At 37.7% G+C, this 23661-nt stretch overlaps 1 protein-coding gene across 1 annotated transcript in view; it reads left to right on the top strand.

Moving 5' to 3' along the window:
* The window catches only part of LOC306861500 (voltage-dependent L-type calcium channel subunit alpha-1C-like), a 144073-nt gene that overhangs the window by 116081 nt on the left and 4331 nt on the right, over window positions 1–23661 (top strand). Inside the window, exons 18-47 of the mRNA XM_079403779.1 lie at window positions 403–472; window positions 774–906; window positions 1040–1169; window positions 1264–1323; window positions 1463–1569; window positions 2209–2296; window positions 2413–2520; window positions 2688–2740; window positions 2843–2989; window positions 3608–3809; window positions 3901–4059; window positions 4143–4253; window positions 5171–5254; window positions 5881–5964; window positions 9383–9430; window positions 11043–11180; window positions 12246–12311; window positions 12456–12547; window positions 12632–12788; window positions 12980–13107; window positions 13227–13323; window positions 13408–13510; window positions 13624–13725; window positions 16277–16404; window positions 16489–16629; window positions 18705–19045; window positions 20683–20799; window positions 21600–21721; window positions 21821–21918; window positions 22006–22350. Coding sequence (XP_079259905.1) covers window positions 403–472; window positions 774–906; window positions 1040–1169; window positions 1264–1323; window positions 1463–1569; window positions 2209–2296; window positions 2413–2520; window positions 2688–2740; window positions 2843–2989; window positions 3608–3809; window positions 3901–4059; window positions 4143–4253; window positions 5171–5254; window positions 5881–5964; window positions 9383–9430; window positions 11043–11180; window positions 12246–12311; window positions 12456–12547; window positions 12632–12788; window positions 12980–13107; window positions 13227–13323; window positions 13408–13510; window positions 13624–13725; window positions 16277–16404; window positions 16489–16629; window positions 18705–19045; window positions 20683–20799; window positions 21600–21721; window positions 21821–21918; window positions 22006–22350 — 3759 coding nt within the window. The remainder of the gene's footprint in view (window positions 1–402; window positions 473–773; window positions 907–1039; window positions 1170–1263; window positions 1324–1462; window positions 1570–2208; window positions 2297–2412; window positions 2521–2687; window positions 2741–2842; window positions 2990–3607; window positions 3810–3900; window positions 4060–4142; window positions 4254–5170; window positions 5255–5880; window positions 5965–9382; window positions 9431–11042; window positions 11181–12245; window positions 12312–12455; window positions 12548–12631; window positions 12789–12979; window positions 13108–13226; window positions 13324–13407; window positions 13511–13623; window positions 13726–16276; window positions 16405–16488; window positions 16630–18704; window positions 19046–20682; window positions 20800–21599; window positions 21722–21820; window positions 21919–22005; window positions 22351–23661) is intronic.

Genomic DNA, 23661 nt, shown 5'->3' with positions numbered 1-23661 from the left:
CTCAGATACAGCTATTTGAAAATCTGGATTCTGAGGGTGCAAAAAAAATAAAATATTGAGAAAATCACCTTTAAAGCTGTCCAAATGAAGTCCTTAGCAATGCATATTACTAATCAAAAATTAAATTTTGTTATATTTACGATAGGAAATTTACTAAATATCTTCATGGAACGTGATCTTTACTTAATATCCTAATGATTTTTGGCATGAAAGAAAAATCAATAATTTTGACCCATACCATGAAATTTGGGCTATTGCTACAAATGTACCTGTGCTACTTATGACTGGTTTTGTGGTCCAGGGTCACAAATTACCTTTTATAGTCATTTTTATAAATAATTTATTATAAAGATTATAAAAATATTTTAAAATTGCTTTTTATTGTTTGCCTTCTGATTTTAGATCAACATAGATGAGTACACAGGGGAGGAGAATGAGGAGAAGAATCCATATCCTGTGAATGATTTCCCAGGTGTGTTAAGAGAAGGTGTTAAAAATGCTGTCTTTTCATTAAAAAAACAGTCAAAAGCAATTCCGCAGAAGAGCCCAGGCCTGTTTTATTCAGCTCTGGGAGCACTGCATATGGATTGTTTTTCGGTTGAGCAAAGATCCTTCTTTTTAACTCTTATTGATTTACCCCAAGTTCAACACAATTCCTGGTCTGTGTCTTCTTCACTTTTTTAGAGTAAGGCAAAGATGTGTGTGGAACTGTTGAGGGATGACGCGTCTGATGCAGATCCCCAAATTTCTCTCTTGTTTGTTCCTTTCAGCAGGAGAGGAGGACGATGAGGAGCCAGAGATGCCAGTAGGTCCTCGTCCACGTCCACTCTCCGACATTCAGCTGAAGGAGAAAGCCGTCCCCATGCCAGAAGCCAAAGCTTTCTTTATTTTCAGCCCCAGTAACAAGTATGAAAACCACATACAAACTTATTGAACTTGATTTCCACATCAGTGGGTTATGTTATTTAGTATGTATTCAAAATCCAAACCCAAAACTGTCTCTCAAACCCATTTTTTCTGCTCTTTTTCTCTTCTTTAGGTTCAGGGTTTTGTGTCATAAGATTGTAAACCACAACATCTTCACCAATTTAATCCTGTTCTTTATACTGCTGAGCAGTATTTCACTGGCAGCCGAGGACCCAGTGAATAATGACTCATTCAGGAATCAGGTACACACAAACACACACTGACATGTACATCACATTTAGTAGCACTGCTGTTATGTGGCTTTGATATGTGCATGTCTCTCTTTTTCTCTGCTAGATTCTAGGCTATGCAGATTATGTGTTTACAGGAATCTTCACCATAGAGATCATATTAAAGGTAAATTTACATTTTAAAGGTACAAGTGTCCCAGTTCATTTCATGCTAATAATATCTTTCCTACTACAGCCTTCTCTGTGTTTCTTTCATACTCATCTAATTCCTCACTGACTCTCCATTTGTCCACTGTTCCTCTCAGATGACAACGTATGGAGCATTCCTACATAAGGGTTCATTTTGTCGGAATTATTTTAATATTTTGGATCTGGTGGTGGTCAGTGTGTCTCTGATCTCCTCTGGAATTCAGTAAGTATCTTTTGCCAAACTAACTAGTACTACTGCTTCTCATGTCACAAATAACATATTCTATGTCACCCTTTTTAATACCAATGTCCACTCAAATGCAATTTATGTCCACCAATTCAGTGTTGGTATTGTTAACTACAACTATTAAAAAATAAAATGAAATAAATAAAATAAAAAGTTATATAAGTTATATTATATATATGTTATAATTTTATAAAATAAAGTATAATTTTCTTTAATACAATAATTACAATAATTGTAAAAAGCACATAAACTGACTAAAACGTAAACTAAAATAGATATTGAAAATATAAAAATGAAAGCTAAATATGAATAAATATCAAAATATTAATAAATACAATAGTATGTAAATATTACTCAAGATGCTGTCTGTTAATAATACTATATATATATATATATATATATATATAAAAAATTGATATAATTTATTTATCATAACAAAAAGTTTTAAAAGTCTTTGGTGCCAACGTATGTTTTTCTTTTTTTATTTCATTAGTGCATTTAATCTAGACATTTCAAATGTATCCATGTGGGCATCTGCTTCTCTGTATAGTGTTGTCACATGATTAGTAATTAGCCGCTCTGATTGGTGGTGCCACACTGTGCTGTGATTCACAGGTCAAGTGCCATTAATGTAGTGAAGATTCTCAGAGTGCTGAGGGTGTTGAGGCCCCTGAGAGCAATCAACAGAGCCAAGGGCCTCAAAGTGAGTCTCTCATTCACAGAAAAATCTGTTCAGATGACTCTGACATACACTTTCCATTTAGTGTGATGGATGCACTGATCATTTATTTTAATTGAGAGCTTTGTTTGCGTCCACAGCATGTGGTCCAGTGTGTGTTTGTAGCCATCCGTACCATCGGGAACATCGTCATCGTCACCACTTTGCTGCAGTTCATGTTTGCCTGTATTGGTGTTCAACTTTTCAAGGTAAGTTGTGCTGTCTCACAATGCATATCTCACAATGCATATTGATTAAAACTCTACTTCTCTATAGAGAAAATGAATTGAATTTTTAGTCCTGTGGCATTGTATGTGCTGTTGGGACATTCATGTTGTAAAATGTTCAGGTGTGTAAACTGATGTTTGTTTTCTAGGGCAAATTCTTCTACTGCACAGACACTTCTAAACAGACACAGGCCGAATGCCGGTAACGTCCCTTTGTCTTTGGGAAACAAAGTTTACAGTAACATTTGCGGAAAAAAACAGCCCCTTCACATGTATATGTGTGCACTCTGTGTGTGTATTACAGGGGGTCCTATATATTATACAAACATGGGAATGTTGGGAAGCCAGAGAAAGCACAGCGTTCATGGGAGAACAGTGACTTCAACTTTGATGATGTCTTGCAGGGCATGATGGCTCTGTTTGCCGTGTCCACTTTTGAGGGTTGGCCAGGGTGCGATACACACACACACACTTGCTCACACACATACATCTTCTAACACATAAGTTTCATGAGTTTAAAGTTATGATTTTTCATCATTTTAAAAATAAGTCTCTTATGCTCACCAAGACTGCATTTATTTGATTAAAAATACAATAAAAACAGTCATTTTAAAGAACTGTTTTATATTTGAATATATTTTAAAATATATAATTTTTTTTTGCAAATCAGATTTTTCAGCATCATTACTCCAGTCTTCAGTGTCTCATGATCAAAAATCGTTCTAATATGCAGATTTTGTGCTCATGAAACATTTCTTGTTAACATTTTTGTGGAAACAGTGATACATATTTTTTTCCCAGAAATCTTTAAATATAAATGAACATATATTCATATAATAATTTCTGAAATGAAACATATTCATAAGTGTCTTTACTGTCACTTGTGAATATGTATTTAATTTAAATAAATACATATGCATTTAATGCATCCCTGCTGAAACTTCTGAATGAGTGAATAATTTCTAAAACCTAATATCAAACAATCTCCTTAAATATTACTATAAATTAATGAATAATTTTAAAAGCAGCATTTCAAACCACTTACAAGAAGCTCTCTGTTCTCCCACAGGCTCCTCTACAGAGCCATCGACTCCCATACAGAGGATATTGGCCCAGTCTACAACTACCGTGTGATCATCTCTATATTCTTCATCATCTACATCATCATCATCGCCTTCTTCATGATGAACATATTTGTAGGTTTCGTCATTGTGACATTTCAGGAGCAGGGAGAGCAAGAGTACAAAAACTGTGAGCTGGACAAGAACCAGGTAAACTGATGACAATATATCTACAGGAACACAGAGCGTGTTTAAAAGTGTAAGTTTAATTACATCTCCATACTTTTCTGTGTGTGTACAGCGTCAGTGTGTGGAATATGCCCTGAAGGCCCGTCCCCTGCGCAGGTACATCCCCAAGAACCCGTATCAATACAAGGTGTGGTACGTGGTGAACTCCACCTACTTTGAGTACCTGATGTTCACCCTCATCCTCCTCAACACCATCTGCCTGGCCATGCAGGTTAGTATGCTCAGTATCTGAACTAATACACACATACTCAAATACACAAATCTAATCTTTTTTATTAATTTATGCGTTTGCAGCATCATGGCCAATCTCAGTCCTTCAGCAAAGCTATGAATATCCTCAATATGTTGTTCACCGGCCTCTTCACTGTGGAAATGATCCTCAAACTCATCGCCTTCAAACCCAGGGTACGCCATGCATGTTTATTATATGAGCTGATTTTCATTCCAAATCATTCTATTATTAGACATTTGTGTACAGGAACTTTTAAGTTTTTAAAATGTTTAAAATATATATATTATTTTTTTTTATCAGATTTGAGATGCTTAGACTATAAGATGAAGTCCCAGCATGCAGTATACAGTACTTTATTATCAGTGCTTTGAATTGTTTTTTTTTTTGTTTTTTTGCCATGTGCTGTTTAACAAACAAATTTACAGCTGTCCTCCAGGCTAAATGTTTTCCATTTCGGTTTTTGTTTGCCACCAAATGCACAGTTTACAGCGGATAACACTCTGCTTATCTTCAGAAATGTCACATCTCACTTATTTAACCTATGTCTTTGACCTGAAATGTTTTACTACAGTCACTAGTTTTGCCCTAGATGAGGACTGAAATGAATGTAACGTAAAATGACAGTCTCTCTCTCTCGCGCTTCCTCGGAAATGAGTTTCATCGCCTGCCTTAAGACGTAATTCCATCAGTTAGTGTTTAAAGAGTTTTATTTCTCGCATAACTTGGCAGCCATTTCCAGTCCATTAAAGGTTTTCCTGCCCTATTAAGCACAAATCAGATATCGTAAAGATGGTGTCAGTAGAGATGCCATCCGCTCACAGGATAAAGTGACTTCCTCTAGAGCCCCTACACCCATCTTTTCCTTGTAAATGAGAGCATCAACACAAATCAAAGAGCATTTTCTTGTGGAAATGGACATATATAATCAGTAATTTCCTGAAAGTCTATAGTTGTGCTGAATGGTGATTGGCTCGTTGTGGGTTGACTGTGCTCATGCATCATGGGTACGGCAGCGCTAGTGATGGTCAATTCTGCCTCTCTAACTGCCCTCTCTCACCCCTCACCCCCACCTTCCCCTCGTCCTGTGTAGGGTTACTTTAGTGACCCCTGGAATGTTTTTGACTTCCTCATCGTAATTGGCAGCATTATAGACGTCATTCTGAGTGAGATCAACGTAAGTACATCGCCACCTCTCTCTCTCTCTCTCTCTCTCTCTCTCTCTCTCTCTTTTCCCAACTCCCTTCCTCTCTTTTGCTCTCCTGTCCATCTCTGCTGTCTTTCATTCCCCTGTTATTTCTGCCATTCTCTGCTCCTGCTGTCTCCTCCAAATCTTCATTTCCTGTTCTGATGGCAAGATGGCTGCTGTGGCAGGTCGCCCTCTGGCGGTGAGAGGTTTATTTAGGGCTGGAGAAAGAGCGTTGGTACAGGAGAGTTTTTCGGTAGGCCCCGTGAAAGAGAGCGAGCGAGCGTTTCTTTTCATCCTCCAGGCCGCGATGTATGTTGTTTTGCTGTAACTAACAGTCACACCTGAACTAACCCAGGACCCCTGGCTGTTCCTTTCAGGGTGGTTTTGATGAATGTTTGACTGCTGCTGTGGAGCATGACAGGTCCCGGGTCATCATGGGATTCTCTGATTTCGTTTTTGATTTTCTCACACCCGCCATTTGATTTTATGATTTTTCCTCATGTCTTCTGTGAGTTAATTGTTCATGTGTAACTGTTTTCTTCCTGATTTTCTCCTCTCTCCTTTTCTTTTTCATTTCTTTCTTTTTTTTTTTTTATTTGTTGTTTTCCGTCCAGCATTATTTTGTTGATGCATGGAACACGTTTGATGCCCTTATTGTAGTGGGTAGTGTTGTTGATATAGCCATCACAGAGGTTAACGTAAGTAATCTCTCTCTCTCAATCTGCCTGCCTGCACCCCCCTAACCCTCCCACACTAACAAAGATGAGTTGCTTTAACCCTCCACCCGCACACATAGGCATGAATGACCTTGTATAGCACTCAGGGTGATATATTCCGGCTTCACAATCAATATAGACTGATGAATTGTTTTGGAAATCGCTACATTAAGATGGATGGTCAATCTTATCAATGTTGCCTGTAACTCAATAAATGCTGATATAAATGTTTCTTTACTGTTGAATCAATTCATAAACCTTCAAACTGATTTTGAAAGAAAAGCCCAGATTCTCTTTAGAACAAACTTGCATTTCATATTGCTGCTAATTTCAAAGTTTTGTATCCAATTTCATAGTTTAGTATTTAATTTTCTTCGGGGTTTTTTAGGCTTCGTTTAGATTGTCAACCAATTCGATCTGGTACAGGCTTGTTGTAGCCTATGTGTGTAAACAGCAATAGTGCATGTGAGGTCAAAATATTTCTTCAACTTGTTATATATCAGCTAGAGTGGCTGGGTTTAACCAGAAATCGTCACTTGTAAAATGTAGATGTTGTAAAGAATTGGATGTGTCAAAATATTGCATCTGTGCGTTATGCATGCTATGAAAATGCATCTTTGGATTCATTTTTAGATCTTTAGTTATGTGGCAGACTTGACTTTGCCACTTTGCCAATATGTTTTGAAGTAAAGGTACTATTTAAAATGAGTATTTCAAAGTTTAGGGTCAATAAAATGTTTAATGTTTTTGAAAGAAGTCTCTTATGCACAAGGCTATTTGAAAATATATACAGTAAAAACTGTAATATTTTAAAATATGATTACAATTTAAAATAACTGTTTTATTACAATGTATAATAAAGTTTTCTGTTTTTTTATTTTTTAAAATGTAATTTTATTCCTGTGATGGCAAAGCTGAATTTTCAGCAGTCTTCAGTGTCACTTAATCCTTTAGAAATCATTATAATTTGCTGATTTTCAATCAATGCTGGAAACAGTTGTGCTGCTTAATATTTGTGTTGAAACCATGATACATTACAATCAATCAATCAATCAATCAATATTACTGCCTCCAAACTTTTGAATGGTGTATTTCAGATACAAGACTACAGCTCCATGTAAGTGTTCATTCTTGATTTGGGCTCTCTGATCAAAATGCGTTAATGAAGGTTATTTATGATTGACAGCAGTTATGCTGGAGATATACCCCCTGTTTTGCTATACACATCCATTTCAGCACTGACTGGGTTTGATTTGGTTGGAGTTTTCTCTTCATCTAGCATCTGATTTGATCTGAAGGCATGACCTTTGACACAGCATTGTGTTTGGATTGATTTGTTTTTTGTTTCCCCCTTCTCTTTCCTTTGAGAAAACTCTGAGCACTTTTTTCTCATGCTTCATTAACCTGTTAATTAATCTGATTAGTGATCTGAAATGAAACTGATGAATCCGTGCTGATAGCCAGTCCCTCCTCTCAGTGCTACAAGGAGATTAGAGTGAAACCGGACGACTCTGTTCTCCCTTAGAAAAGCGTTAATGTCACCCCTCCTCCCCCTGAGGCCGCTCTGCTCCTCTCAGTGCTTTGTCCTCCCTGTCTGTTGGAGGCGCTCTCTGATTCGCGGTGTCTGATTGGACAGAAGCGGGGGGTGGAGAGATGGGAGTGTTTGCCAGCTCTGTCTTGCTGACGATGCCACATTGCATCCTTCTCTATGAATGCCTCCTCTTCTTTTCTGTCTCTTTGTTCTGCATTTTCCTCTCTTTTTTCAGTGTTTTTCCTCTGTCTCTTCTCTCTTTCTTCCTTACACCTGCACAGCATTCTTGGTAGGCCTGCTCCCTGTGTCATTAGTTGCTGACTGGTTGATAGGACCACAATCACTGAACTTAATTGGCCAAGCCAGTTATGGTGTATTCAAGTATCTTCTATTGACTAAGAGCGATCTCATGAAATAATGTTTTGTATGAAAAAATGAAGCATATTTGCATATTAATTTTCATATTTAAAAAAGGTAATAACTATTTCATAATACTAATGAAAATCATTTTGGCAAAACACAATAGTTTACATGAAATACAGTACAAATGAGTTATACTTTTACTTTTAAATATTAAATTATTTAGATTAGAATACATAAAAAAACTATATTTTGTATTTATTTTTACTCATAGGTGGGGGAAGTGAGTTTAAATGTGCTTAATAGTCATAAAATAAAAATATGATCTAAACTAAATAATTAAAAATATATTATTTTCATGACAATTAAGCACATTTAAAGCCTTCAATTGAAGACATCTTGATAGTTCTAAAATTAACTCTCATTTAAATAATGTTGTTGTTAATAATAATAATACTAGTTAATTATTTAATTAATTTTTTGTAGGATATTTTTTCATTGCAGGAGGCTACTTATAATTTGAGGAGGTAGACTTGCGTGTGCTTAATTGCCATAAAAATTAATTAATTAAAAATTAATTTCATGACAGTTAAACACATTTAAACCCAACAGTGCAAGAAATTGTACTGGTCCTAAAACAAGCTCTTGCAATCTAATGCTAAATATAATTTCTTATTTTTAAGTTTGAATTTAGGGTGAAATATGACCCAGACCTTTATTTTCATGGGACTCACCTAACAACTGAAGTTCTCGCTGATGGGCATGATTGTAACCTCCAGGGGGCAGCGTTTACCAGTGTGTGCCAAATCTGTATATTTGTGCAATGTGAGATAATATCTGTGATATGGAGCGGCCCTTTCAAAGTGGCTCTGTGTGGAGATTTTATCATAGTAACTGTCTCACAGATGCACATTTGGAACGAGTTATACCGTTGACCCAGTTCTGTAATGTGTGTGCTACATGCATGGTTGGGGTTGCCAGATCCTCTGCAGTTCTACCGCAAAGACATAATTGAATCAATCGAACTGTCATCGCCACTAAAAGCATGAAACAAAGTTAGACATTTCAGTCTATCGTGGCACTGCAGAGGATTTAGAAATCAGTCTCTCTGCATGTAGAAATTAAACACACACCTACATGCAGTCACACATACAGTCACTCACTGCAACACAAACACCGTGATAAACCTGCTGAGAGATTCTCGACTCGGCTCGTGAGAGATGTCGAATCTGTGCATGTGTCTGCGTGTGTCACCAACCCATCCTCCAGTCTGCGGCTGCAAAACAGCGTATGGCTCCTCCTCAAACGGACCATGTGCTGTAGCGCCCCCAGCTGGCAGAAAGACAGACGTGCTATGAGGCGTCTCTCCTGCAAAAGACCCAACAAATGTACCTCAAAACACACTGACGGACACTTTACCACACAAATTCCCACACGAACGAACACACACAGGTGTACAGTGGGTGGTTGGCGCTGCTATAGCTTTCATCTGTCTGCCTTTCTTTAAAGCCAGCTGACCCCTCCTCCTCTCCCCCCTCCTCTGTGGTAAGACCAATGGTACGGACCAACGGTAACCAAAACCCCACCTCTCATTCCACCCCGTCACCTTGTCGACCTGTCCATCAACACCTGTGACTTCGGCATGAACGCACATGTTCTCTCTCATCACTGTGGCATTGGGCAGGCACGTGTATATGCTGGTAGTGTGTCCATCGCCTCGACCTCTCCCCTCCCCTAGGCTGCGATGCCTGTCATTGGTGCGCTGTAGTCACATGGTCATCGCTCTCTCTGTGTGTGTGGTCCAGTGTTGGCCTCTACTGGTCAGCTCTGGTGTATCAGTTCACCACCGACGTGGCAGAGCTCTGAAATCAGCTGGGGCTTGTGAAAAGACGATTTCCTATGCGATGTCCACATGCATGAAGCTTATTCTCAGTTTTGCTTGGTTTGTGTGATGTGTTTTTGTAGGGCATGTGTGTGCAGATGTAGGTGATGTAGCTTTAAAGGTGCACTGAGTCTTTTTCATGTTGTGCTTGTACTGACACCTAGTGGTGTGGATGTAGTGCCACACCACAGAAACAAAAAATTACAGGGGTCTTACCAAAATAAAACCGAGATCATGTGACCTCAAAATGGTGGATGCCATGAGGTGACCCTCTCCATGTAAAACAAAACTGCTTTTGGGTGACTGATCAGTGATGATTTGAAGTTAATTTTTTAAACTACAGTTCATTGCAATACAATTCTATTTGTAGAAATGTTTTAATGAAGGGAAAAACTACTGAGTGCACCTTTGAAACAGAAAGCAGCAGCTTTGTGTATATGTTTAGATTGGATAACTGAAGAAAAATATCAGATGTTTAAGAAGCATAGATATATGGATAAGCCCATTTCTGCCACATAAAAAAGTGATTTGGTAAATCATAATTTTGACAAAATTATAAGACAGGAAGTCATTATGGGATAAAAACTCAAAATTATGTCAAAAAGTCCAAACTGACATACTAAGTTATGAATTAAAAAGTCAAAATTGACTAACTTAGTTATGAGATAAGTCATAATTATGGCCATATAGTCGTTATAGACTTTAATCAATTATAGACTTTGTCAATGTTGACTTAATTCACAATTTTGACTTTTATCTCATAATTTCTACTTTTTATCTTATTTGTCTTTTTTCAACGTCATGGCTTTTAATGTCATAATTATAGTTCACCAAAGCATTTTTTTTTTGTGGCGGAAATGGTACAGGATGAGATAAATGTAACGTCTGTAAACATCTGTACACATATAGATTCTAATAACACCTGTGAAATATAGCGTTAAAGCTTCAATGGCAGGTTAGTACAATAGGGTATTTATTAAGTATATGATTAGCTGGAAAGATTATTACTTCAGGGGTGTTGTATATTGTGGCAGATGTCTATATATGGCTTTGCACCCATTTGGAATATTGTCATTGTTTCATAAAGCCACCAGACATCCTCTGTGTCTCTGTAGTTTGCTCTTGGTGGAAGTGTTTAACATGCTGCTGTAGACATATTAACTTGATTGTGTGTGTGTCACCTTGAATTGTTCTGGGTGGTGTACAAATGGTTGGGTGTACAGTATATATAAGTGTGTGAGCCTCCCCATGAACATGCATATGTGTGTGTTTGTCATGCTGAAAAAGGGCCTCCAAAACACTGAAGATAATGCCAGGATCTCAATCACGTTCTTTCGGCTGTTCCGTGTGATGAGGCTGGTGAAGCTCCTGTCTCGGGGAGAGGGCATTCGGACACTGCTCTGGACATTCATTAAATCCTTTCAGGTGAGGAGAATGAAATGAGACAGCACTTTCTTGTGTAATTGTACAGAGATAGTACTGTGGTCCAGACTTCATGCCCAAGTCAAAGTCAGGCTTTGTGAGCAATTAAACATCAGCAGACAATCTAATAACAGACTAACAAACAAGTTTGTGTTATTATTTAAATAACTACACTGGATGTAAGCAGAATTTTGTGACATAAAACTTGATTGTTTGCATTATAATCAACAAAGCCGTCTACATGGCATGTGCTTATCAATCTGAAATAAACTCATAAAATGTACAAAGGTTTGGGGTCAGTAGGATTTTAAAATAATAATACTTTTATTTAGGAAGGATGCATTAAAAGTATCAAAAGTGACAGTAAATAATGTTAACAAAAGATTTATATTATTAAATTAATGCTGTTATTTTAACATTATATTCACCAAAGTATCCTAAAAAATGCATGACTGTTTCTACAAAAGTATTAAGAGTTTTCAACATAATAATAATCATAATTCAACATAACAATAATCATACATGCTTTTTTTTAGCTAAACAGCATATTAGAATGATTTAAGGATCATGTGACACTGAAGACTGGAGTAATGAAATTCAGTTTTCATCACAAGAATACCATTTTAATATGTATTAAAATAAAATAAACTTATTTTAAAATGTAATAATATTTCACAATAGTACTGTTTTACTGTACTGTATTTATTTTTGAACAAATAAATAAGTCTTGCTGAGACTTTTAAAATCTTACCCACACCAAACTTGCTATTGTAAAATAAACAAACGCATGGATAAAATTTTATTTATCATATATTTTAATACAATTTTATATTTAAGAAATATTTAAAAAAACATATATTTTATTTTAAAAAATGACTTAAATCTTCTAACTATACATATACATTGTTGTTATAAAAATGTTTAGAATTTTTTTTATTTGACTATATATCATTCAGAGTGAAATTAAACTGTTTGAACAATGAAATGAAATTTTTTCCTGCTATACTCCTGCATTTTGTGTTCACTCTATATATTGAATCTTTCCTCTTTTCCTCGGTTTGTTCACAGGCTCTTCCCTATGTTGCTTTGCTGATCGTAATGCTGTTCTTCATCTACGCCGTCATTGGGATGCAGGTCAGACCCAGCTTCATTTGTTTCAAACTCTCTCCTCATTTTCCACAAGGAAATGTCTCCATGTCTGTTCTGGCTCCTGTATTTGTACTTGGACATGTTGGTGTGGAGCGATTCATGATGGGTAATGTTTTTCTGACTCCACAGATGTTTGGTAAGATTGCCCTGAGGGACCACAGCCAGATCAACCGAAACAACAACTTTCAGACATTTCCTCAGGCTGTTCTGCTGCTCTTCAGGTCAGTCTCCCTCTTGCTTTCTCTCTCTCTTTCTTTTGCTCGTTTGATGTCTCTCTCTCACATTGAGCTTATGCAATTCTGTAGGTGTGCAACAGGGGAGGCATGGCAGGAAATCATGCTGGCCTGTTCTCCGAACCGCCCATGTGAGAAGGGGACTGAGGTCGGCCATTCCAGTGAAGACTGTGGCAGCCATTTTGCCATCATCTACTTTGTTAGCTTTTATATGCTTTGCGCCTTCCTGGTGAGTTGACATCGATATTCCTTCCCAGTAAGCAACTGTGTTATTGTATATCAGCTGTGAAATTTGCTGTGAAATCATCTCCACCAGCATGACATCCTTTACCCCCTCCGTACAATGTTTACCGTATCCATAATAATAGAAGCAGCGGGTTTCCCTAGCACAAGATGATTCAGATCCTTCCTCTCCCACAGATCATTAACCTGTTTGTGGCCGTCATCATGGACAACTTTGACTATTTAACACGTGATTGGTCGATATTGGGGCCGCATCACCTGGATGAGTTTAAGAGGATATGGGCAGAATACGATCCTGAGGCAAAGTCAGTCACTTCCTGTTTTGCCATCTTTAACAGCTGCAATTTCTAGATCTTATTATTAATAATTCTAGATTAGGATTTGTAGCGACTGAAACGGAGATCTGAGTTTAATGTGATTGCAGGGGTCGGATAAAGCACCTGGATGTGGTGACGTTACTGCGCAGGATTCAGCCTCCCCTTGGATTTGGAAAACTTTGTCCACATAGAGTGGCATGCAAGGTACAAACACACAAAATCCCAAAATGTACCAATCCTGTAGTGTGTTACACATTACTTGACTTGACTTTATCTGTATATCTGCAGAGGCTTGTGTCCATGAACATGCCTCTTAATAGTGATGGGACGGTGATGTTCAACGCAACTCTCTTTGCTCTAGTACGAACGGCTCTACGCATCAAAACTGAAGGTGTGAAAGTGTCATACACGCAAATACAGTTCATAAACGCGCATAAATCTAATACACATCCCAACTTACAGTATATGCACAGAAAAGTCACTGCTTGTATGTGTTTGTGTCAGGTAACTTGGAGCAAGCAAACGAGGAACTCAGGGCCATCGTGAAGAAGATCTGGAAGAGGACGAGCATGAAGCTGCTGGATCAAGTTGTTCCCCCGGCTGGAGGTGGGTGATGGCAAAAGGTCAACCAAATACATACACTACCATTCATAATTTTGGGGTTGGGGTTTTTAGTGTTTTTGAAAGAAGTCTCTTATGCTCGCCAAGGCTACATTCATTTAATCAAAAATACAGTACAGTAAAACAGTACTATTGTGACATACTAGAATTTAAAATAGTGGTTTTCTGTTTTAATATACTTTAAAATGTAATTTATTCTCATGAAGGCAAAGCTGAAAATATGCTGTTTTGGTGCTAAACATCACTTAATATTATCAGTGTTGAAGAAAGTTGTGCTGCTTAATATTTTTGTGGAAACTGATATATTTTTGAATAGAAAGTTCAAAGGAACATCATTTATTTTACATAGAACTCTTTTGTAGCATTATTCAGTTTTTACTGTCACTTTTGATCAATTTAATGAGTTCTTGCTGAATAAAAGTATGAATTTCTTTAAAAAATGTATTGGCCCCAAGCTTGTGTGTGTGTATACAGTGGGGGAAAAAATTATTTGATCTCCTGCTGTTTTGGGTCATTGTCATGTTGGAATACCCATCCACGACCCATTTTCAATGCCCTTGCTGGCTTCAATGCCATGACCCTGACGGTACAAGGCCCCGTCCATCGGCCCTTTGATGAGGTGCACTTGTCCTGTCCCCTTAGCAGAAAAACACCCCCATAGCATAATGTTTCCACCTCCATGTTTGACGGTGGGGATGGTGTTCTTTGTGTCATAGGCAGCATTCCTCCTCCTCCAAACAGTTGAGTTGATGCCAAAGAGCTGGATTTGGCTTCACCCAGTTCTCCTCTGAATCACTGGCAAACTTCAGATGGGCCTGTACATGTGCTTTCTTGAGCAGGGGGACCTTGCGGGTGCTGCAGGATTTCAGTCCTTCACGGCGTAGTGTGTTACTAATTGTTTTCATGGTGACTATGGTCCCAGCTGCCTTGAGATCATTGACAAGATCCTCCTGTGTAGTTCTGGGCTGTTTCCTCACCGTTCTCATGATCATTGAAACTCCACGAGGTGAGATCTTGCATGGAGCCCCAGTCCGAGGGAGATTGTTCCATTTGCGAATAATCGCACTGTTGTCACATAATGACTATGACAATAATGTGTAGGTCCACAATCTTGTCCCTGACATCCTTGGACAGCTCTTTGGTCTTGGCCATGGTGGAGAGTTTGGAATCGGATTGATTGATTGCTTCTGTGGACAGGTTGTCTTTTATACAGGTAACAAACTGAGATTAGGAGCAGTCCCTTTAAGAGAGTGCCCCTAATCTCAGCTCCTTACTTGTATAAAAGACATCTGGGAGCCACAAATCTTGCTGATTGATAGGGGATCAAATACTTATTTGACTCATTAAAATGCAAATCAATTTATAACTTTTTTGAAATGCATTTTTCTGGATTTTTGTTGTTGTTGTTGTTGTTCTGTCTCTCACTGTTCAAATAAACCTACCAATAAAATTATAGACTGATCCTTACTTTGTCAGTGGGCAAACGTACAAAATCAACAGGGGATCAAAAAGAACTGTCTGCAGACCTCAGAAACAGGTTTGCGTCAAGCCACACATCTGGGGAAGAGTTCAGAAAAAATTCTGCTTCATTGAAGCATATAGTCTCTGTTACCCTTAATGGAAGAAGTTTGAAACAACCAGGATTCTTCTTAGAGCTGGCCTCCTGGCCAAACTGAGCAATTGATGGAGAAGGGCTTTGGTTAGAGTGGTGAGCAAGAAACTGATGGTCACTCTAGTTGAGCTCTATGATCATAATGGAGATAGGAGAAATCTACAGAAGGACAAACATCACTGCAACACTCCACCGATCTGGGCTTTATGGCAGTGTGGCAAGACTCAATCCTCTCTTCAGTTAAGACACATGAAATCACACTTGGAATTTACAAAAAAGCACCTAAAGGACCCTCAGACTGTGAGAAATAATATTATCTGGTCTGATGAACCTCAATTCCAAGCATCACGTTTGAAGGAAAGTAGGCACTGCTCATCACATGCAGTGTACCATCCCAAAAGTAAAGTGTGCTGGTAGCAGCCTCATGTTGTGGGGCTGTTTTTCCGCGGCAGGGACTGAGGGACTCGTCAGAGTAGAAGAAAAGCTCAATGCACCAAAATATAGAGATAGCCTTAATGAAAACCCACTCCAGAGCATTCAGAACCTCAGACGGGCAGAAGGTTTACCTTCCAACAGGACAATGAACCTAAACACACAGCAAGAGTGGCTTATAGACATCTCTGTGAATGTCATTGAGTGGCCCAGCCACAGCCTGAGCTTGAACAAATATTTCTGGAGAAACCTGAAAAACAAAAAAGTGTATGTATATATATTCCTTTATATAATATTAATATATAAAAGAAATATTAAAAAATAAGGTTTTCAAGTTCTATTCTCCTGTCCCAGCACTTCAAGAAGCTGTCAAGTTTATCTTAAAAGTTTAAAACAATATATTTATACATTAAAAGAAAAATGCAGGAAGCAACATGACTTTTCAACCAGTACAACAAACAAAACCTGAGTGTGTGTTTTCTTGCCCAACAGATGATGAAGTAACTGTTGGGAAGTTCTATGCCACATTCCTGATTCAGGAATACTTCAGGAAATTTAAGAAGCGCAAGGAACAGGGCATGGTGGCCAAAATTCCCCCAAAGACTGCTCTTTCACTGCAGGTGGGTCCATTAGACCATCAGCTATAACAGAAAAGTGTGTTTTGTTTGCATATGAATGTGTCTATTTGTGTGTTTTGTGACCAGGCTGGCCTGCGTACACTGCATGATATGGGTCCTGAGATCAGAAGAGCGATATCAGGAGACCTGACTGTGGAGGAGGAGTTGGAGAAAGCCATGAAGGAAACCGTGTGTTCTGCTTCTGAGGATGATATCTTCAGGGTAAAGGTCTGATATTGCCTCTTATTTCCTCTCCTCCGCTCTGCTCACATCATCGCTTGTGCTGCCAGAGCTTCTGCCCACCTGCATGGGACCATCAGCCAGATGTTCCAACCAGGCTGCGAAGGGTCACAGAGCTGCTTGGTTAGATTCATCGCTCAGCATTGAGGGCTTAGATTATTTTTTTTTCTTCATTTGTTATTGGGACAACAAAATTATTTTGTTCATATTAGGTTTATAAATGCGTCAAGTTTTACAAGCTTGTCATCTAAAAGTATCAGAAATCATTAAGGAATAGTGCTTTGCCCTCATCACACAGATCAGATGATTATAAAATTAGTTAAATGAATAGTTAAATTATTAAAAAATTAGCCATCAGTGATGTCAACGTACATTCATAGATAATTTAGAAAAATCTAAAACATGGCTGCTGTCTGAATGTAAGTGCAGAGTGAACAGAGGAAGTGAAAGTGTTTGTTCTCTCAGTGTGTGTGCGTCTGTATGTTCATTTGACCCCATTTACCTTGGTATTAACATTTGTGTATTAACATACAGTGCCCTCCAAAAGTATTGGAACAGTAAGGCCAATTCCTTTATTTTTGCTGTAGACTGAAAACATTTGGGTTTGACATCAAAAGATGAATATGAGATGAGAGATTAACATTTCAGCTTTTATTTACAGGTATTTTCATCTGGATCTGATACACATGAAAAATGGGTGGGTTCAAACAAAAGGTGCTATCTTCTAAGTTGTGTATCAGATCCAGATGAAAATACCTGTAAATAAAAGCTGAAATGTTAATCTCTCATCTCATATTCATCTTTTGATGTCAAACCCAAATGTTTTCAGTCTACAGCAAAAATAAAGGAATTGGCCTTACTGTTCCAATACTTTTGGAGGGCACTGTACGTGATTGTATACTGTACACAATAACATTGTTATTAATATTCGCGTTAGTGATCCGATCACAAGTAGACTCTAAATACAGCTGAAAAAGTGATGTAATGCATCCCAGAAGTGTATTGAAAACTTTATACTCAATCCATCTTTGGTGGTGGTTAGACACAAATATGGCCACATTATACACCAATATGACAAGAATGTTTTGTTTTAGAAAAGTGTAACCATATATATATTCAAATCACTTCAAATTAACAACTATCATTGAAAGTGAGGGATTTTAGGTACAAGGCTTTAACAAAATATAAAATTTTGTGATGTTGAGATCTCAAGAAAATCAAGTCAAGATCATGAGAAGAAAAGCAGGGGTTAGTTCACCCAAAAATGAAAATTCTGTCATTAATTACTCACCCTTATGTTGTTCCAAACTCGTAAGACCTTCGTTCATCTTCGGAACACAAATTAAGATATATTTGGTGAAATCCTAGAGCTTTCTGACCCTGCATAGGAATAGGAATTACCGCATTCAAGGCCCAGAAAGGTAGTAAGGAAATCATTCAAATAGTCCATGTGACTCAGTGGTTCAACCGTAATATTATGAAGCTACGAGAATACTTTTTGTGCACAAAGAAAACTAAAATATTGACTTTATTCAACAATTTCTGCTTTTCCGCGTAAGACTTCAATGTGCATTCACAAGATTACCACAATGCATAGGGTGTGAATTCCTGTGAGGCACAGCACATGCGTTTTGTTTTCTTTGCACACAAAAAGTATTTTCGTAGCTTCATAAAATTATGGTTGAACCACTGATGTCAAATGGACTATTTTAACGATGTCCTTACTACCTTTCTGGGCCTTGAACATTTCAGTTACATTGCTGTCTATGGAAGGTCAGAAAGCACTCGGATTTCATAAAAAATATCTTAATTTGTGTTTTGAATATGGACAAAGGTCATACAGGTTTGGTACGACATGAGGGTGAGTAGTTAATGACAGAATTTTCATTGTTTGGGGGAACTATCCCTTTTATGCTTAGTGCTTCTGTATTATAAGAAGCTGTATGTAGTTATTGAAATCTACTGAAAAATCACCGGAGATGTTAATACCAGGTGTGAACGGGGAAGGGATAATCAGGTGTGCGTAAATGTGACCACTCATGTGTGTATATTTATCTTTGCAGCGGTCTGGTGGTCTCTTCGGTAACCACGTCAACTACTACCACCAGAGTGACGGCCACGCCTCCTTCCCACAGTCCTTCACAACACAGCGGCCATTGCACATCAGTAAATCTGGGAGTCCCGGCGAGGCAGAATCGCCCTCTCATCAGAAGCTCGTCGACTCCACCTTCACTCCGAACAGTTACTCTTCCTCAGGATCCAACGCAAACATCAACAACGCCAACAACACAGCCATCGGACACCGGTACCCCAAACCTACCGTCAGCACAGTGGACGGACACACAGGGCCGCCCCTCACCACCGTCCCACTTCCACGGCCCACATGGTGCTTTCCTAACAAGAGGTATGATGCCATATTCCTTCTGTAGTTGAATGCAGATGTGTGAGTTAGTGGGGAGATGTTCAGGTTTGTCAGAATCTGGTTCCTGATTGTGGTTTGTTTCGCCCCTGATTGTCTCGTGTGGACCAGGAGCTGTTTCTATGACACTTTTATGCGGTACGTTCCTCACTCAGAGACCAAGAGAGACCTCATCACTTTGGAGGGCTGGCGTATGCTCTGTCCATACTGGAGTGGATCTGAAGCTAAATGTTTGCAACACACACTCTCAGTGTGTTGAGAGATCCACTTTATACGTAACGTTAACTAGCAGGATCTGTGAGGGGCTTCTCTGATTGGCTGACAGCTGAATAAGCATGTGCTATGCCAGTGGTTCTCAACTGGTTTTCGGTCAAAACCCAGATTTTTTATATATATATATATATATATATATATATATATATATATATATATATATATATATATATATATATATATATATATATATATATAAATATATATATATATATATATATATATAAATTATTTTAAAAGCACTTTACTAAATTACTAAAACTTACATTTAACTAAATAAAATTAAAACGGAAAATATAAAATGCTAATTCAAAATATTAATACTGTCATAGTAATAATTAAATAACTAATTATTTGTAGCAAAATATTGTATTTTGGAGAAAAAAGATTATAAAAAGCTAGTGAAAATAAAAAAGCACATAAAATTACTACAACTTAAATTAAAATGCAAACTATATAAATATAAAAAGCTAATTCAAAGTATTAATAAATACTATAATAGTATAGAAATACTAAATAACACTGCTGACAGATAATAAAATAAAATAAATAAATAAAAATGACAAAAGCATAACAAATGTATTAAAATGATACCTGAAATTATAAAAGATAATTGAAAATATTAACAAACATGGTAGTATATAAGTAATACTAAAATAATACTGCTGACAGACTTGTAGCTAAATACAAACCTATAAGGTAGGCCTATTTATTTTGTAATATAAAATGGTAGCCTGTTTATCATAACTAAGCTTGTTTATACGGTTAGTTGCATTAGTTTTCATGTACGTTTTCAATTCTTTTTCTTTGTGACACACCAGTTGAGAACTGCTCTGCTAGGCCATGTAATTGTTTGTTTTGAAGCTCATCCTGCTGGTCATTTCCAGGCTGTAGTGGAGGGGCTCTTCATTTAGACCAAAACACAAAAGCATCAATTTCACAAGCAGCTCTGACAGCTATTAAACTGGACATACAGATGCAGCTTGCAGCACAATCCTAGGAACAGGATATGCACTTATTTCTGTTAGTGGAGCTCCAGTCTTTATGAAGTGCCCCTTGACAAACCTGTTCTCCTCTTAAATCTAATATCATAAGGTTTCTATGCAAAAATAATAGCAGTGCTTCTGTAATGTGACACAAGCATTTAAAACAGTGCTGTAAGGTTTGATAGACATCATCAAACCTTAAGCTGCTATAGTTGTTTGTGTTCACATTATTATAGCCTTATGAGAGCTTGAGGAGAGAGTAACCACTGTTATCTGTATAGATGAGCTTTCCTCACTTTCTGAAGCCTTTCGGATAATAAAGATGTGCAATATGCTTATGGTTCACCTGTGTGTTTTGTGAAGCTCTGATTCCAGTGACAGTCGTCTCCCTATAATACGGCGAGAGGAAGCATCTACAGATGAGACGTACGATGAAACATTTCTAGATGAGAGAGATCAGACCATGCTCTCAATGGACATGTAATACTGCATTCATCTGTTTTAATTCATAACTGAATATTTAATACAAAAATAAGCCACGGGAAGGTTGAGATAGTGTAATGCTTAGCTCATTTTCTTTCTATAAATTGGTAAAAATGGTTTAGTAGAAGTTGTTAAATCTGACCCCCTCATATTAATAGTGCCTTCCAAACAGGTGTACTGTAGTGCTGTGGTCATAATGGTCCTAAAAACAGAATTCATTTGATATGAATCCATTATATATAAATTTAGTCAATTTCAGAAAAATATATAAATAAAACAATTTGGGGTCAGAAATATTTTTTGAAATAAATACTTTTATTCAGCAAGGATGCATTAAATTAATCAAAAGTGACAATAAACATTTATAATGTTACAAAAATTTTATTTCAAATAAACTTTCTCTTTATCAAAAAATATTTATAAATATTTAGCAGTGCAACTGTTCTCAACATTGATCATGTGACACTGAAGACTGGAGAAATGGCTGCTGAAAATTCCGCCTTGCATGACAGAAATAATTACATTTGAAAATATATTCAAATGGAAAAGTGTTATTTTAAATGGTAATAATATTTGACCATATTCCTGTGTTTACTGGATTTTTGATCAAATAAATGCAGCCTTGGTGAGCATAAGAGACTTCTTTCAAAAATGAAAATCTTTTCAACATTTGCTAAATATAATTTCTTATTCTTTTTGGGGGATATATTTTGACCCAGACTTGACAGTATTGTGAGATTCAAGCTCCTAGAAAGAGTAATATTTTAATATTTTGAATGCATGTGTGCGGGGTGCAGGCTGGAATTTCAGGATGAAGAGAGCAAGCAATTGGCTCCAATGGTGGAGGCGGATGCAGGGGAAGAGAGGAGGCTGTGGCAGTCTCCACGAAGACGGGCATTTCTCTGCCCCACTGCACTGGGTACATACTCGCACACATTCATAATACAAGTCAGTACAGTCATTAGTTTTGCTTCAAATGTGATGCTGAAGCCGAGTGCATATTTACTTTTCAATACAGGTCGACGGTCTTCCTTTCACTTGGAGTGTCTGAGAAAACATAACAGACCTGATGTTTCTCAGAAAACAGCACTACCACTGCACCTAGTGCACCATCAGGTGAGCTTATGCGTGCACACACACCCACACATGCTTGACAAAGTTTTTTTTTTGTCTTTTCACTTATTCATCTTGTGTTTTTCAAAGGCTCTTGCTGTAGCGGGGTTGAGTCCCTTGCTGAGACGGAGTCATTCTCCGACGCTGTTCACGCGTCTGTGCTCCACACCTCCTGCGAGTCCCAGCGGCCGCGGTGGGGGAGGGCTGTGCTACCAGCCCGTTCCGTCTCTGCGGCTGGAGGGCAGCGGATCTTACGAGAAACTCAACAGCAGCATGCCGTCTGTGAACTGCAGCTCATGGTACAGTGACAGTAACGGCAACCACAGCAGGAGTGTGCAGAGGACGCAGCGACCCGTGTCCCTCACAGTTCCTCCAGTCACACGCAGAGACTCCACATCCCTGTCACACGGGAGCGCCGGCAGCCTCGTGGAGGCCGTAAGCTGCATTTTCTTAAAGCAAGACACTACAGGCAAAACCATTGCACTAATAATTTTTGAAATTTAGGGCTATTTTGATTGCAAAACTTGTCATCTTCAGCCTTGTGGATCCAAAACATCCAAAAATTTAAATTCTGTCATTAATTACTCGCCCTCATGTCGTTCCAAACCCGTAAGACGTTCATCTTCTGAACACAGATTAAGATATTTTTGATGAGCTTTCTGACCCTCCATAGACAGCAATGCAACTACCACGTTCAAGGCCCAGAAAGTTAGTAAGGATATTGTTAAAATAGTCCAATGTGACATCAGTGGTTCAACTGTAATGTTATGAAGCTACAAGAATCCTTTTTGTGCACAAAAAAAAACAAAAATAACGTCTTCCGTGTCAGTCTCCGCTGCCATTCTCGAGAGTACCACGACGCATGCGTGTTACATTGCTTATGCAGGACCCAGTGATCTGACGTAGAAGAACCCAGATGCCCTGTGCCTTGTCGTGTACTGTCGTGAATGCATGCCAAAGTCTTACACGGAACAGAAGAAATTGTTGAATAAGGTTATTTTTGTTTTCTTTGCACACAAAAAGTATTCTCGTAGCTTCATAATATTAAGGTAGAACCACTGATGTCACATGGACTATTTTAATGATGTTCTTACTACCTTTCTGGACCTTGAATGTGTCAGTTGTGCTGTTGTCTATGCAGGGTCAGAAAGCTCTCGGATTAATTAATTAATAATTTGTGTTCTGAAGATGAACAAAGGTCTTACGGGTTTGGAACAACATGAGGGTGAGTAATTAATAACAGAATCCCTTTAAGTGTTTATTTTGTTACATTTTCTCTATTTGCGTCTTAGATTTTAATTACAATGCATACCTTTAAATGCCATTTTCTCAAAAGGAGTTTTTTGTCATGCACTGAGCCAGAAATATTCTCTCAGTAGCACTCACATACACCAAACTTTACAGTTTTATTCCTATATATATTCTGAAGGTTTTTAAGGATTGGTTTGGGGAACAAGTCATTCTTAAATATGGTGATTTAAAAAAATAATAATTCTGGCTGTTGACAGTATTTTCAGATTTATGAAAAAAGATAAAAAATCCTGGCAATTTAACGTCAACAAAATGAAACAAATTTTGAACAGCTTTATCCAGATTTCTATTCTGGAAATGTATGCAAATTAGTACATATTTAATTAGATATTGCCTCATTTGCACATTTAAACATAACATTTAAAAAAAAAAAAACTTTTTATTTTTTTTTTATTTAAAAATGATCTGTAATTACAGTGATTAATCAGGTGGGGC

This window comes from Barbus barbus (assembly GCF_936440315.1).
Source record: "Barbus barbus genome assembly, chromosome: 42".
NCBI classification, from domain to species: Eukaryota; Metazoa; Chordata; class Actinopteri; order Cypriniformes; family Cyprinidae; genus Barbus; species Barbus barbus.
This window is presented reverse-complemented; position numbering and strand designations above follow the sequence as displayed.